The sequence below is a fragment of the Oryzias latipes genome, chromosome 5, assembly GCF_053564925.1.
Source record: "Oryzias latipes strain Hd-rR chromosome 5, Olatipes_Hd-rR_3.1".
Lineage (NCBI taxonomy): Eukaryota > Metazoa > Chordata > Actinopteri > Beloniformes > Adrianichthyidae > Oryzias > Oryzias latipes.
In genome coordinates this window covers 36,574,276-36,588,029 of record NC_136241.1, presented here as the reverse complement: position 1 = coordinate 36,588,029, position 13,754 = coordinate 36,574,276, and the positions used below count along the sequence as shown (strand labels likewise).

Below are 13,754 nucleotides of genomic sequence, written 5' to 3'. Positions count from 1 at the left end.
TTTGATTTGAAATGGTTTATTTCAAGCAATTAAGTAGAAATAATACACAACAGCAATATAATCATCAGTCATACATTCATACAGTAACTAATCAAACTTAGGATAATTAGACATATTAATAAATATTGCTTGAAAGGGAGTGGAAGGAAGCAAACTTATATAAATCCCACCCCGTTATACTACAACCATTTTATTACATGATTTATCAATATCCGGTTCCCAGTTTTTATCAGACAGAATTAAAAATCATAAGATATCGATAAAGCACATGACAAAGATGAATTACTTAAGTATTACGTCAAAAATAACTATTTTAGAAATCAACATGGCAAATGCAGATCAGTCATCTGAAATATATGCAGATTATGTTACTTATAAAAGCCATTCATATGAATAAAACATAATACTATATCAGTAAAGCAGACAACACTGTTTCAGGAATTTTCATAGCAAAAATTTCATCAAGTATCAAAAGTTAAAACATGAGAAGCCGTGCATGTTTTGAGATTTCAGCATTCCTTCTGGTCAGATGGTCGTTCAGATAAGCAGCCGAACCTTTCAGGTGTTTCCTTTGGGTCATCAAAGCTAGCTTGTGTTTGTGATTCACAAACCTGATGAGGATCGCTGGTTTATCCGTCTCCTTTCTCCTGGGGAGCAGGTGGCAGGTCTCGATGGTATTGAGATCCAGGGAAATCCCTTTAGATGTGAGAAATGAATGTATTTGCTGCTCCAAAGACACTGCACCGATCTCCGTATTAGCACTGCCAGCTACGCTAGCGCTAGCATTAGCAGTGCTAGCTCCTGCTGCTTTCAGCTTCGCTCGAGTCTTGATTGGTACTCCAGTGAGAATGACATTATTCATCCTTACTTGCTGATCCACATCGTCCAGTCTTTTCTCCAGAATCTCGACCCGGTTTTCTCGCTGCTCGTTTTGAGCCCGAGATCTTCGGAACTCTTCCATCATTTCCCAAAGTGGCGTTAGCTTAGCCGACACTTCATAAAACTTTTCAGCGTTTCTTGAATAATGTCAAGAGTCTTTTTGAGCTCTTCGTATTCCTGGGGTTTCTTCGGGGGCATGGTCAGCTCTCTTTTTTGGGGAAAATCAACCTTTTGAGTAATTTGAAGATAGTTGTATCCGCAGAGAGGCACGCCACGTGTCCTGCTGTGTAACCCGGAACCGGAAACTAAGAGTCCGTGTCGTTGCCGTGCGGCTCCAAAGAACAGTGAAAGCAGACACCTCAGGCCAAGTTTAAGTCCTGCAGTCCCAAAGTGTGGCGTAACTCGCCGGCGCTGCGTCCCGGTAAGGGGGGAGGATGGACAGCTTTTCACTGTTGGAAAAAAACACTGCTGGAGGTTGCTGCGCTCAGCCTCGAGTCAATCTTCCAACGCAGGCAACCTCCACCTCCGCAGAAACTAGCTGCTGCGTCTTCTTGTCTTGTCGGAGTTGGTTTGCCTCCTCACTTGCGAACCATAGATTTATTATTTTAAATTCTCTGGCAGCTGAGGTTCATTTAGTTAGAAAGATCTTCACAGATTTGGACTTCCTGCTTCAATAACTCTTCTGATCAACGTTCAAATGTGTCAGCAAGTATCTCAATCCTTTTATATTAAAACAGAGAGTGAACCACAACTGCATTTCTAAAGAAATAATATATTTTTTGCCTTTTTATCAGAATTGTTCACTTCAAGCTGTGAATGCAGACATGCTGCGAGCTGGCTGTCAAGGGACCGTCAACAAAGTGTAAACTTTGTGAAACACCATTCTGTTAAAATCAATAATCTCACTAAATATAAATGTCTATATTTATATGAACTGGTAATGAAGACTCGTCAGCATATTCGTGTTAAAATAAATATTTTGTAGGAAAGTCCATCTTTATTTTATCTTGTTGCATATACTTTTTCAAGTTTTAATAGAAATGAATCATGAATAAAGTTATCAGTAGTTATGAAGATACTGTAGCTTCTGTCACCAAACCTTCTCTACGGACTAATCATGACCTTACTGTCATTCTAAAATAAAGAATATGTCAATATTTCACTTTGTTTATTTTTAGGATTTTTTCGTATTTACAAATGGATCAGATTTGGACAAAAATCCTCAATAGCTCTGACCAAATCTGATCAATATTTAAATATGAAAGATTCCTAATAATAAACAACTTGAATTATGACAATCTTTATTGCAGTAGGACAATAAGGTCATGATTAGTCAGTACAGGAGGTTTGGTGACAGAAGCTTTAGTATCTTCAGAGCTATTGTGCATTTGTGTTTGTGACAGGTTGCAGGAAAGCCCCTGAACATGAGCCTAATTGTTTTTTTTCTTCTCGTTTCTTCCCGCCTAGTAACAGTTTATAGTTTTGTGGGACAAATCATTCACATTTCATGTTTTGTTTAATTCTAAGGGTGCACACTTGGTTTTAAACAGAATCTCACTCACCATCAAAGTTTTCTTCCACCAACAGCCAAACCAGAGCAATGGACACATCAGCATTTTTATCCACAGGAAACCGGAAGTGATGTCATATGCCAGAATTGTTTTTTTTTTGCTTTGTTCCCCTTTTTGTTTAATTGATTTTGTTTCAAACCTATTTTTGTATTTCAATTGTTGTTGGTTTTTTTCCTGTTAAATATCTGTAAGTTTGGAGTTATGTTGATTCTTCCAGTAATTTGTTTTAAGGAAGTGTTTGGATAATTGGCCGGTGGGAGGGGCTAAGCCTTTATAAAGGGTGAACTTTTCTCAGTTGGTAGAGAGCAGTCTTGGTTGCAGTGGTGGCAACAGGCTCTCCCAGAATCAGCTGAAGTCTTTGAATTTTTTTTTTTTGAAATCCCATTTTTGAAATTTTGAGTCTGCTGCTTGCTGGCTGGCTTGGCCAACTTATTTCCGAGTGGTTTATTTTTTTGCTGCTGAGAAGAACCCCGTCACAAGGTTATGATTCATATCTCTGTTAAAATTTTAAAAACTATATGCAATAAAATAGATTTGACTTTCTAAAAAAATTTAGCATAATAATGTAGCATGACTATGCTGACGAGTCTTCATTACCAGTTCATATAAATATAGACATGTGTTCGCTTTTTAACAGTTTATTGAATTTTACAGAATGGTATTCCACAGAGGTTTCACTTTGTTGACAGTCCCTTAGCAGCCGGCTCCCTGCAGCTCTGTTTGCATTCACAGCTTGGAGTGAACAATTCTGAGAAACCCTTGTGCTATCTTAGATGACCCCCCCCCCTTCCATTGAGGTGTTCTCCCTACCATGACAAAGGTGGATAAAGGTGGAAAGATTTCATGTAATCCATGGACACCAGTGAAGATCACAAACCATTGAAGAAAAAAGGTTCAGAGCACTGTCTAGTGGGTCTAGATGACCCCACTGTCTAGTGGGTCTAGATCAGGGGTCGGCAACCCATGGCTCCGGAGCCACATGTGGCTCTTTCATCCTTTTGTTGTGGCTCCCTGTGACTTTGGAAAATAATGAGTATTTTATAATAATTAAATTTTATTTTAGTTTGTTCATCTGCTGGCTCCGTACCACGTCAAAACCAGCTTCCTAAATGAGCTTGTATTTATCGGGCGAGAACTGCAGAGCTGATAGCAGGAGGACACACGCGGTCCGGAGTGATCTTCTGCCGGGAACTTGACGTGCTGCGGGCAGTTTTGTCAGATAGAGTCAGAGTTTTCCAGCCCAAAAGTCATCTGAAAACCGCCAGACCCAGCCAAAAACCGCCCAACACAACTTTTGTTGATGTTTTTTTTCACACTGGACTGATTTAGCAATACAAAAGATTTATCTAAATAAAAGATAGTTCAGACTAATAATAAAATGTGTACAATATTGAATATTTCTTCAGCGGGCCGTCTTCTTTCATTCATTTGCTTAACCCGCTCTATCCCCGCTATAACCTGCGTCCGGCTCTTTCATCCTTGTGCTTCGCTGGAGCGCCCCGACTATCGTGTCAACCCACGATGACTGTATTTAGCGCTCTCTGTGTAGGACACACTGAGGAGCGCGGGCGAAACAACTCTCAGCTGCAGAGGATGTGAACAGGTGAACAGGTAGAGAGGAAAAGCAGGTAAAGAGGCTTTGGCTTCAAGTTCTGTCAGAGATGCAAACACGGGCGTCAGATTCAGACGCAGCTTTCCCTGCAGGAGTTGAAGCAGAGACTTTCTCTGGGATGATTTTATGAACTCAAACATGGAAACATGATTACCAAGTAGAACTCTTCAAAATAATAATCCTGATCTCTCCACATTCTCAGTGTCTACCATGCATTGATAAACACATCGTTCCATGCAGCGATCAGACCAGAACTTTAGCAGGTAGCTCCTCCCACACGCGGCCGCGGTATCATCCTTTAAAGAACACAATGTGCATTTGCAGTGATGTATGTTTCAGAGGATGTCCGATTGGCCAATCTACATGTCAATCAAGTCCTGTACTTCTCAGTGAGGATTTTGATTGGCTGGTGGATGTTTAAGAAGTACTTTTTTTATCTTTTCAGGCCCGCGATCTACACTCATGTCCTTGAAGATCGACGTAATGAGCACCTTTGAATAATATATACATGCATAATATATATAATGATGTCAAAACGGGTTGTGGCTCCGGGTGCTTTCTTTTCATTAGGGGCGATCCCAAATGGCTCTTTGAGTAAAAAAGGTTGCCGACCCCTGGTCTAGATGACCCAGCTCCCAACGTTAAAGTGCCTAGGATAGAACAAGATTTAAAAGGCAAAAAAAAACATTATTTTTTTTCTTTAGAAATGCTTTTGTAGTTCACTCTCTGTGTTAACACAAAAGCCGTGCAATTGTAAACATTGTGGATGGGTCTAGCCCTTGTTCTATCCTAGGGACTTTGATGTTGGGAGTGGGTCATCTAGACCCACTAGACAGAGCTCTGAACCTTTTTTCTTCAATGATTTGTGATCTTCACTGGTGTCCATGGATTACATGAAATCTTTCCACCTTTATCCACCTTTGTCATGGTAGGGAGAACACCTCCATGGAAGGGGGGGTCATCTAAGATAGCACAAGGGTTAGAGTTTTAGTCTTCGTGGAAACATTAACCCTAGAACAATCTGGATCATATTCACGATCACACAATAAAAGCTGAGAGCATCCACTCATGGGAGCTCATCCTGCAGGGGTCAGAGGTCAGGCTGCAGCAGCAATGAGCAGGCGTCTGCATAGAGCAGAGGTCATAGAGTTTATGTAAATGATGTGGGAGGCTCTGAAATCCCCCATGACATCTGATTTCTCCTTCGGGGCTCTAAATGAAAAAGAGTGAGAGTGAGGAGGATGAAGGCCGGGTTTCAGTTTGAGCAGAAACATGACGAGTGACTTCTGTCAGGTTTGTGTTCGACCTTCAGACTCTTCCCTGAAACTTCTGCCTTTTTCTGCCTCGTTTCTTTTCAATTGTGCCCCTTTGGGGGCAAATTGTATGACTAGATGTAATTCCTAAAAAACAAAAACTACCATTGTTTTTCTACATTCCACAAAACTTTTTAATAAAGTTCCAAAATAAACACTTGAATGAAAATGTTAGATGATTGTTTTCATGGAATTAAATACAAATTCAGCTCTTTTTTTCTAGTTTTCTCCACCTTTGGCTAAAAAACTAAGAACTGTCTCAGAATAAACAGACAAGAAAACCTTTCCTGCAGCGGGACCATTTCCTAATGTAACCTCGTCCAAAAGTCGTATTTCTATCAAGTACTAAAGGATGAGAAGGTTGTATGTGTAATGAGTAACCGATGAAAAGCTGGTGTGTATTACTACGACAAAGAACAGTAGTGAGTTTATCTGGTACCACATCGGTAAACAGATAACATTTGCATGAAGAAGCACAATGAGTGAAACCTGCAGACCACTTTCATCTGTTTCTGAGCTGAGAACAGAAGCAGATGCAGGAAAACCCCGAAGCGTCGATGTCCAACCATCCGCCATCACAGATCACAGGTATGAGCAGACGTTTCCTGGTTGCTGAAGCTCTTTTTAACACACCAGTCATTGCTTTGATGCTTTTTTCGTTACTGTTCTGAAAACTGCCGCCTTCTTCCTACAAAGCGTTTTTACTACAGCATCAGCAGTTAGTGAAACATCCCAAAAAATTGTTTATAACCCTTGTGCTATCCTATGACCCCCCCCCCTTCCATTGGCGTGTTCTCCCTACCATGACAAAGGTGGATAAAGGTGGAAAGATTTCATGTAATCCATGGACACCAGTGAAGATCACAAATCATTGAAGAAAAAAGGTTCAGAGCACTGTCTAGTGGGTCTAGATGACCCACCTCCCAATGGTAAAGTCTCTAGGATATATCTGATATACTTATCAGAACATTTGGATTCTCTACGTTTATTCTGTCTAAAAGTGGACGAGAAAGAAAATTATTCAACGTTTTACTCCACAGATAAGGATTTGTAATTGAAAAGACGACCGACGTTTCCGTGAGTCTGTGAGCTTCATCACTGCAGCTGAAGCCAACAGCCGTTTGTCATGTAGACGCAGAAAACAGGTGAGAAGTCATGTTCAGATACAACTGTGTGACAGTCTGCTTGTATACTGCAACAACAGCTGTGTGTGTGTGTGTGTGTGTGTGCGCTTCATCAACACGTGCACACTAAAGGATCCCTCTGACAGTAGAAAGAATTGAAGCGACAGATGCAGAACCTTTCCTTAGAAGGAAAGGCGTCTGGATGGACATTTCTCTACAAACTCTCTTCTGTCTCACAGAGACAATCATGTATAAAACCCAAACATGTCAGTCAACCCATATTTTCAACTCATTCATCTTCTAACCCGTTTTATCCCCCTTTCGGGGTCACGGGGCTGCTGGAGCCTATCTGGGCCACATGCGGGCAAAGGCAGGGGACAACCTGGACAGGTCGCCAGTCTGCCGCAGGGCCACAATCACACCCTATGGACAATTCAGTGACCAATTGACGTATTTCAACTGCAGTGTGCTGCTCTATTTGGATGTTTTACCCACCGCCTTTTTCCTTGAGCGGGGTTTGGGCCGCCGAGGCCCCGGCTTTTGACCCCAAACCACACGGTACGGGTGGAAGGGAAGGAGGCCGGGAAGACTTGACAGACCCAAACGCACTGCGAGGGTCTCCGTCAGGGAGGTCTTTAACTCCTAGGTCACAGGTACCGGGGGAGGCTGGGGACATCGAGTCCGAGTGGACCAGGTTTTCCACTTCAATTGTCTCTGCTGCTGTCCGGAGCTGTGGTCGGAACCCCTGAACCCGGTGGTGGACACAAGTAAAGGATGCCGTCAAGCTGAAGAAAGGGTCCTACCAGGCCTGGCTGGCTCATGGGAGTCCAAAGGCAGCTGACAGGTACCGGCAGCAACCTGCAACGTGGAGACAAAAACTCGGTTCTGGGAGGAGTTCAGAGGCCGTGGAGATGGACGCCTTGGGCGCCTCCTGGTCTCCTCTGCTAGCCTGCGTTTGCCTCAGAACATACTCACCGCGTTTTGAGGAACGTCTTTGTTCCGGTTCCAGACTCTCCATTAGAGCGGAGCGATAAATCGAGTAATTTGACTTGTTTTAGAAAAGTTTGGTTTTATTTTTTTGTGGCTCAGCTCCATCAGAAAAGCATTTTCATGTCTACAGTTGAAGTGACTGAAGTTTTCTTTCAGTCTCTGCATTCAAACAGGAAAACATCTTCAGTCGTTCTGAGGAACAAACTTCAGCCACGATAAAAACCGGCTTTCATTCAAAGAGGCGGAGAACTGAGACTTTCAATTCATTCAGAAGAAAGATCTGTTTTTCTTTGCATTGATTCCTTATAAAAATGAATATTATCCTAAAATAATTTATAAAACCGTAAAAAATCCACTATTTTCATTGAAACCTGGCTTGAATAAAAACCGGCATTTGGGTGGAGGTAGGTTTACCAGATCAACGTCTTCCTCTGACAAGGACCCTTCTGAGGTCACAAAAGGTCATCAGGTCACGTGACCAACCATGTCCTGAAGATGACAGACCGATTTGGGCGACGCCATCAGTGAAAAGCCCAGCGAACGGGACGAAACGTTCGGAAGACTGGGGGGGGGGGGGGGTCCTTTAATGTCCTGTCTCTGCAGCAATGGGAACTCCTACTAGTCTGTGCCCCCCCATAAAGAGTCCTGGGGGTTTAGCTGTGAAGGAGCTGTAATCTGGCCTTCAGCTGCTCCTGCCGTGCGTGGAGGCGGAGTCTGCGCGCCTGCAGGCGGCGCTCCTCCTCCTCCAGGCTGCAGATGGAGTCTCTGGCCTTCTTCAGGATCACCACCTTGGAGGCCTTGTGGTTCCGCGTCAGCTCGGGGACGGCGTCCCGCAGACGCGTGAAGCACTTCTTCAGCTCGTTGCGGCGCTGCCGCTCCATCACGTTGTGGCTCCTCCTCCGCTCCTCCTCGTCCTCCATCTCCACACAGTTTGTGGAGGGGAGGTTACGAGCGGATGACCACGCTGAGGAGGTGGCACCGCGGAGGGAGTGGTGGGGGCGGGAAGAGCCGTTGCTCCCTCTGGAGCGCTTACTGGATGTGGGTGGAGGGGAGGCGGGGCATGGTGCGGCGTAATTGTGTTGTAGCTGAATTTCCAGTTGGTGGCGCTGCAGAACGCGCTGTTGCTCCTCCTGCTTCTGCCTGCGGGTGGAGACACTGGCTGATGGAGGTGGGGGGGGGCTGGAGGGGCAGCGGACCACCGTCACCACGTCGATTTCCTCCTCTGTTGGAAACAAACAGTTAGTGGCGTCTAGATGCGGAGGCGTGGCTTAACATCAGAGCAGCGTCTGTGCAGAGGGCGGGGCTTTACAACAGAGAAACGGGGCGGGGCTAACAGCAGAGCACCGGGGGCGGGGCTTTACGACGGAGCAGGAGTAACTCACCCGAGTCGCTGGATGAATAGGTGGACAACTCTCCGCCGGTGGAGCCGTAGTCCGACGTGGTCTCGCTGGGTTCTTCAGGGTCCACCAGGTTCTGGCAGTCCAGCGTGGAACCAGCGATCTCCTCAAAAATGCTGGTGTCGATGTCTGACAGCAGCGGGCTGCAGCCCAGCTTCTCCTCCAGACCTTTGTCTGCAGAGAGACACCGCCAGAGGCAGTCCTCGCCGCCGTCCTCATGGGGGGGGCACGGCTGGCTGAACCGCTGCTTCTCCACGGGGTCGGGGTGGAAGAAGTCGTGGGTCCAGCCCAGCTGCTGCAGGTCCTGGTCCTCCAGCAGGATGTCCGACACGAAGCTCAGCTGGTCCTCCTTGGACAGGGGCTTGCCGTCCCCCACTTCCGGCTTTGTGGGCGGGGACTGGGGCGGCGTCGGTAGAGACTGCAGGTCCTTCATCAGACTTTGGCAGAAGTCATCGTCAAACAGCAGCGGCTCCGAGTAGAGCCAGTCCGTAGACTGAACGCAGCTCTGCAGCATGACGACGGGAGAACCTGAAGAACCCAGAGAACCAGAGTCAGAAAAAGGTTAGAACCCATCATCATAGAAACCCCCCCCCCCCAATTCACTTCAGGCTGTGTGGTTCCTCTGGTATAACCCCCCCCCACACACACACACACACACCTGGACCCCCCAGCAGCAGCTCTTCCCCGCCCGTAAACCTGCAGAGTCGCTGCTGACCAACCTGAGGAAACCGGGAAAACTTCTGCTCAGCTGTGGCCCCCCCCCCGTGTGCGCATGCGCACCAGGCTGCGTGTGTGCAGCGAAGTTAAATGCTGCCTTCAAGCTCCTCCGGAAACCCGAGAGTTCCAACACTGATTCGTTTGGACCGGAAAACCTTCTGCTGCATTTCCCACGGACACGGGTGTCCCTCTGACCCTCGAGTGTACAAACACCCACGAAAGACGCAGAAGGACTGCCACGACGCACGAGCTCAACAGCTGTCAGAACCACGTGACGATATGAACAAAAAGAATCAAACTACCAACATAAAAAAATTCCGCCGTGAACCGGATAAGCGCGTGTCCGCGTGAAACCGGCGGCTTTCCTCCAATGCACTAAAGTAGAGCGCGCATGCGTTAACCGTGCAGCCTAGAAAACTTCATGCCACGCAGAAAGTGGTAAACGTGTTTTCTCTCGCGAGGCTCACCTGAACCGTTGTCGGACTGACAGAAATCGAGGAAACCGGTTCCGTTAAATCCGAACATAAACTAGACCTTTGTGCGGGACCCGAACTCTCTGGTACCGTGCTGAACAGGCACGAGCTGCATCGTAAGATCCTGATTCTGCGGTTCCGTTACCGGACAGTGAGGGTGGGGCTTCGGCCCGCACATATATGTACGGGATTGTTGGAATGTCCTTCCGCCGCCACCAAAATCGCGCCAAAAGTCTAGGACTATAAAAAGATGGATGAATTGAATCCACCATGTCGCTAAATTACCCACAATCACCTGCGTTTAAAAATAAATCCACGCGACAATAACAACGAGGACCGTGGTGCGGGTTAAAAAGGCACTAAAACAGGGACTAACCCGCGGAGTGATACACACCACAGAGAACAGCGGCGGGTAAAGCATGTGCAGCACCCACGTGGAGAAGCCGGCTTTCTGCGAGATAGTAAAAGGGGCGGGGTTACGGTGGACTCTGGTTCCACTTTCCATCCGGTCCCGGTAACCCAAGAAAGCGGTGGCACCCAGAGGACCGAACACCCCCTCACAGAACAGCCCCCCCAAACCTTTGAGTGACCCTCTTCACAGGCGGGGGGGGGGGGGGATGTTGCACTTTCCGGAAACTTCTCGGAGAAGAAACGTTTTCAATAAAGACCAGGAGACGGATTCTGGTCTAGACCCGGTTCCGTGAGCGGAGGAGGGAAACGCAGCAGCCCCCTCCCCACGCACAGCTTGTCAGTGGTTTTCAATGGAACCTCAGGCGTTTGAGCTTCTGCAGCCCCCCCCCCCCCCCCCCCCCCCCCAACACAGACGTTACATAACTGACGAAGAGTTGCCGGTACACGTGCTGCATTCCTGAGCCAATCAGGGAGCAGAGCAGACCTGAGGTCATGAGAGTTCAGCGTCAGGGATGTGACCCATTTATTATTACCCCTTTCACCCTGGGGAGGGGGGGGGGCACAGAGAGAGAGGCAGCTGGCATTTGAACCAGCATCCTCATGCATGGGGCTCTCCTCCATGAGAGCAGATCCAGCTGCAGACTTTCTTTCTCTCCTGGAGGTGTTCCTGAGGGTCCAGCTGTTTGTGGGCGGAGCTTCGGCAGAGAACGTTTTGTTACTGCAGAGAGGGCATGAAGTTCATGGAGAGGCAGTTCAGAAATGGGCTGATGCGCCATCTGCAGGCCAGCTGGTGGGCTGACGGGCCGCTTCATGAACAACCCTGTCATGACATTGGCTGTCTGGGTAATTATGGGATGTACAACAAGTAGAGGTCACAGTGAAACCAGCCAACAATGGACGGGGGGCGGTGCCGTCCCTCTGAAGGGCTTTTGGAAGGATGGAGCAGATTTTACATCCAGAGATTCATTCATTAAACGTGGAGGACGATTGTTTCCGTCAGGTTGCACAGCGGCGTGGTGATGAGCATCATCAGCTCACACTGACAAGGTTCTGGTTCAAATCCCAGCTGGGTTCTTTCTGTGTAGACTTTGCATGTTCTCCTGCTTCCTCCCTCGTTGCAGGAACAGGGACTGATGATGATTCTACATCGTCTTTAGGAGTGAATGTGAGGGACTGAGGTTGTCTGCATCGTCCTGCTCGACTCTCTCCACTATCCGGATGTCCAGGAGGACCTGGTGCTGTCCGCTATTGCTGTGATTGAGGACCAGGACTCCAGGAAGATCCGTGCTGGAAGCACTGTCAGGGTTTGGCGGAGCTGAGAGGGAGCGGAGGATTCTGAAAAAACTCTGAGCTATAAACCAAGTATTACATACAAATCTGGTGAGACTATTTTCTCTCCATAAAATGAGCCTTTGGTCATAAAGTCCATCCATCTTCAGAACCTGCTGCGGGTGTTAGGATCCAGGTCTTCCCCCACACCTACCGGGGAGTCCTCATCACACCTGCCACCCATCTTCTCATCAGCCTTCATATGGACTCCTCACCCATCAGCCGACGTCAGTCCGTCTGCTTCATGCAGTAGAGTTCCGACCCATGTTACGCTCTAAGTCAGGGGTCGGGAACCTTTTTGGCCGAGAGAGCCATAAACGCCACACATTTTTAAATGCAATTTCGAAAGAGCCATACAATAATGTTGTGTCTCTTTCCCACACTGAGGCACGGAGACTTAACCTCTTTTAAAGTTCTTTATTCTGGTTACTGTAGACCGCAACAAACGCCGTATAACTAATTCATCAACTCCTGAATCTCTCCTGCCGAGACGAGAGAGAGCGCTTCTCCCACCTTTATATTCACCTGCTCCAGCCCTCCCATTTCCCTTATTCGGCCCATAGCTGAACCCCATTGGTCCAAATTACCTAACAACAGGCTGAGCGACAGAACTGAGAGCCAATCAGATCTCTGCTTGATGCCTTCAATGAACCCCAGAACTTTTAACGCGGCCCGACAGCCAAGTTAAACTCAGTCCGCGACAATATTTTTAAAACTAAATATACAAGTGAATGTGTGCATTTGATGTAATTTCAACATTTTTAAAGTACAATAAGTCTGTGGATCCTTTTTAATAACATTGTTATGTTGTTGCTAATAAATGATGAGTATTTCTCGTGGTAGTTTTGTTGATTGCCTAGTCTGGTTGATACGTGGTGAGTTTCTGCTTCATGCAGGCGTTGAGACTTTAACGTGATCATATGTCTGAATGTTCTGTAGATGTGAGACAGACTGATCACATGCAGACGGGGAGCCAAACACACACTCACACGCTGCAGTGAGTGACGGGCATTGGGTTTTACGTTTTTACAATCCCTGCGCGATTCACCTGCAGCCTGTCCCCACAACACCTCACCCCCACCCTCTGCTTTCTTCCTCACACATCCCGTCCCCGCAACTGCGCGCTCTTTCTCAGAGACGAGAGCGCGCAGTTTTTGGCATGGCAATTCACAGGTTTCCAGCTGGTACAAACTCTGTGAAATAATAGATAATAGTAAACTGATAGTTTTCTCTCCAAGCACCGCTACTACTGCGCGCCTCTGGCATCGCATCGCGCCCGAGAAGGACTGGTCTAATGAAAAAAAAAGTATAATTAAAGATTTGTCTGCGAGCCACATGTGACCATCAAAAGAGCCATATATGGCTCGCGAGCCATAGGTTCCCGACCCCTGCTCTAAGTCTACGTTTAGTTCTATGCCAAGTGCCTCAGGCTGCAAGCTCGTCCTCTCTACTGTATGTCTGCCTCTCCAGGATTCACCACCAGCTACGCCTCCAGCCTTGATCACCGTTTGTCACTCTTCTGGACTCCGAGCAAGGTTCAATTCCGTCACCTGTCAAAGCCACAAATCATCCAAGCCTGAACCCTCCACCACCACTGGGACTCAATAAATATCTCTTATTCAGCCACCGTCTGTTTCTGTCCTGCTTCTGGGTCACCAGAACAGCTGGAGCCTATCCCAACTACTGTTGAATTTTTTAGAACCTTTCATTTTATCACAACCTGACTGAGAATCTACAGTCAGGGTTCATCCTGAACAGGTCACCAGTATGTTGCAGGACCACACATGCACACACCTAGGAGCCCACTAGAGTCACCAGTGACCCATGAATCCTGTTTCTGGAATTGTGGAGGAACCTGGAGAAACCCAGACAGGAACCAGGAGAACCTGCAAGCTAACACAGAAACAACCCAAGCTGGGATTTGGACCAGATCCTTCT

The 13,754-nt window shown here is 47.0% G+C and overlaps 1 protein-coding gene and 1 long non-coding RNA gene across 5 annotated transcripts; one reads left to right on the top strand and one right to left on the bottom strand.

The window, feature by feature from the left end:
• Positions 1-7,548: 7,548 nt before the first annotated feature.
• On the bottom strand, positions 7,549-10,716 carry mych (myelocytomatosis oncogene homolog). Of its 4 annotated transcripts, none has more exons than XM_078947914.1 (3): positions 10,471-10,716; positions 8,872-9,414; positions 7,549-8,711 (listed from the first exon to the last, which is right to left on the bottom strand). In XM_078947914.1, the coding sequence occupies exons 2-3, from the start codon at positions 9,398-9,400 to the stop codon at positions 8,143-8,145; spliced, it is 1,098 nt and encodes a 365-aa protein (XP_078804040.1). In that variant the 5' UTR covers positions 9,401-9,414; positions 10,471-10,716; the 3' UTR covers positions 7,549-8,142. The 4 variants fall into 4 exon arrangements, with proteins under 4 accessions (XP_078804040.1, XP_078804039.1, XP_078804037.1 ...); XM_078947913.1 differs by having other exon boundaries at positions 10,453-10,581; XM_078947911.1 differs by lacking the exon at positions 10,471-10,716 and adding an exon at positions 10,071-10,414.
• A 169-nt stretch (positions 10,717-10,885) lies between these two features.
• LOC144992268 (uncharacterized) lies at positions 10,886-13,438 on the top strand. Its single transcript, XR_013656145.1, has 2 exons — positions 10,886-11,534; positions 11,645-13,438. It is a non-coding gene; the product is annotated as an uncharacterized LOC144992268 (long non-coding RNA).
• The last annotated feature ends 316 nt before the right edge of the window (positions 13,439-13,754 follow it).

Coding starts and splice junctions, on each gene's coding strand:
- mych (XM_078947911.1), bottom strand. CDS start 10,128: ATGTTCGGATTTAACGGAACCGGTTTCCTCGATTTCTGTCAGTCCGAC. Junction 9,415..10,070: donor TCAGTCCGACAACGGTTCAG/GTGAGCCTCGCG, acceptor TGGGTTCTTCAG/GTTCTCCCGTCGTCATGCTG. Junction 8,712..8,871: donor CTATTCATCCAGCGACTCGG/GTGAGTTACTCC, acceptor TGTTTCCAACAG/AGGAGGAAATCGACGTGGTG.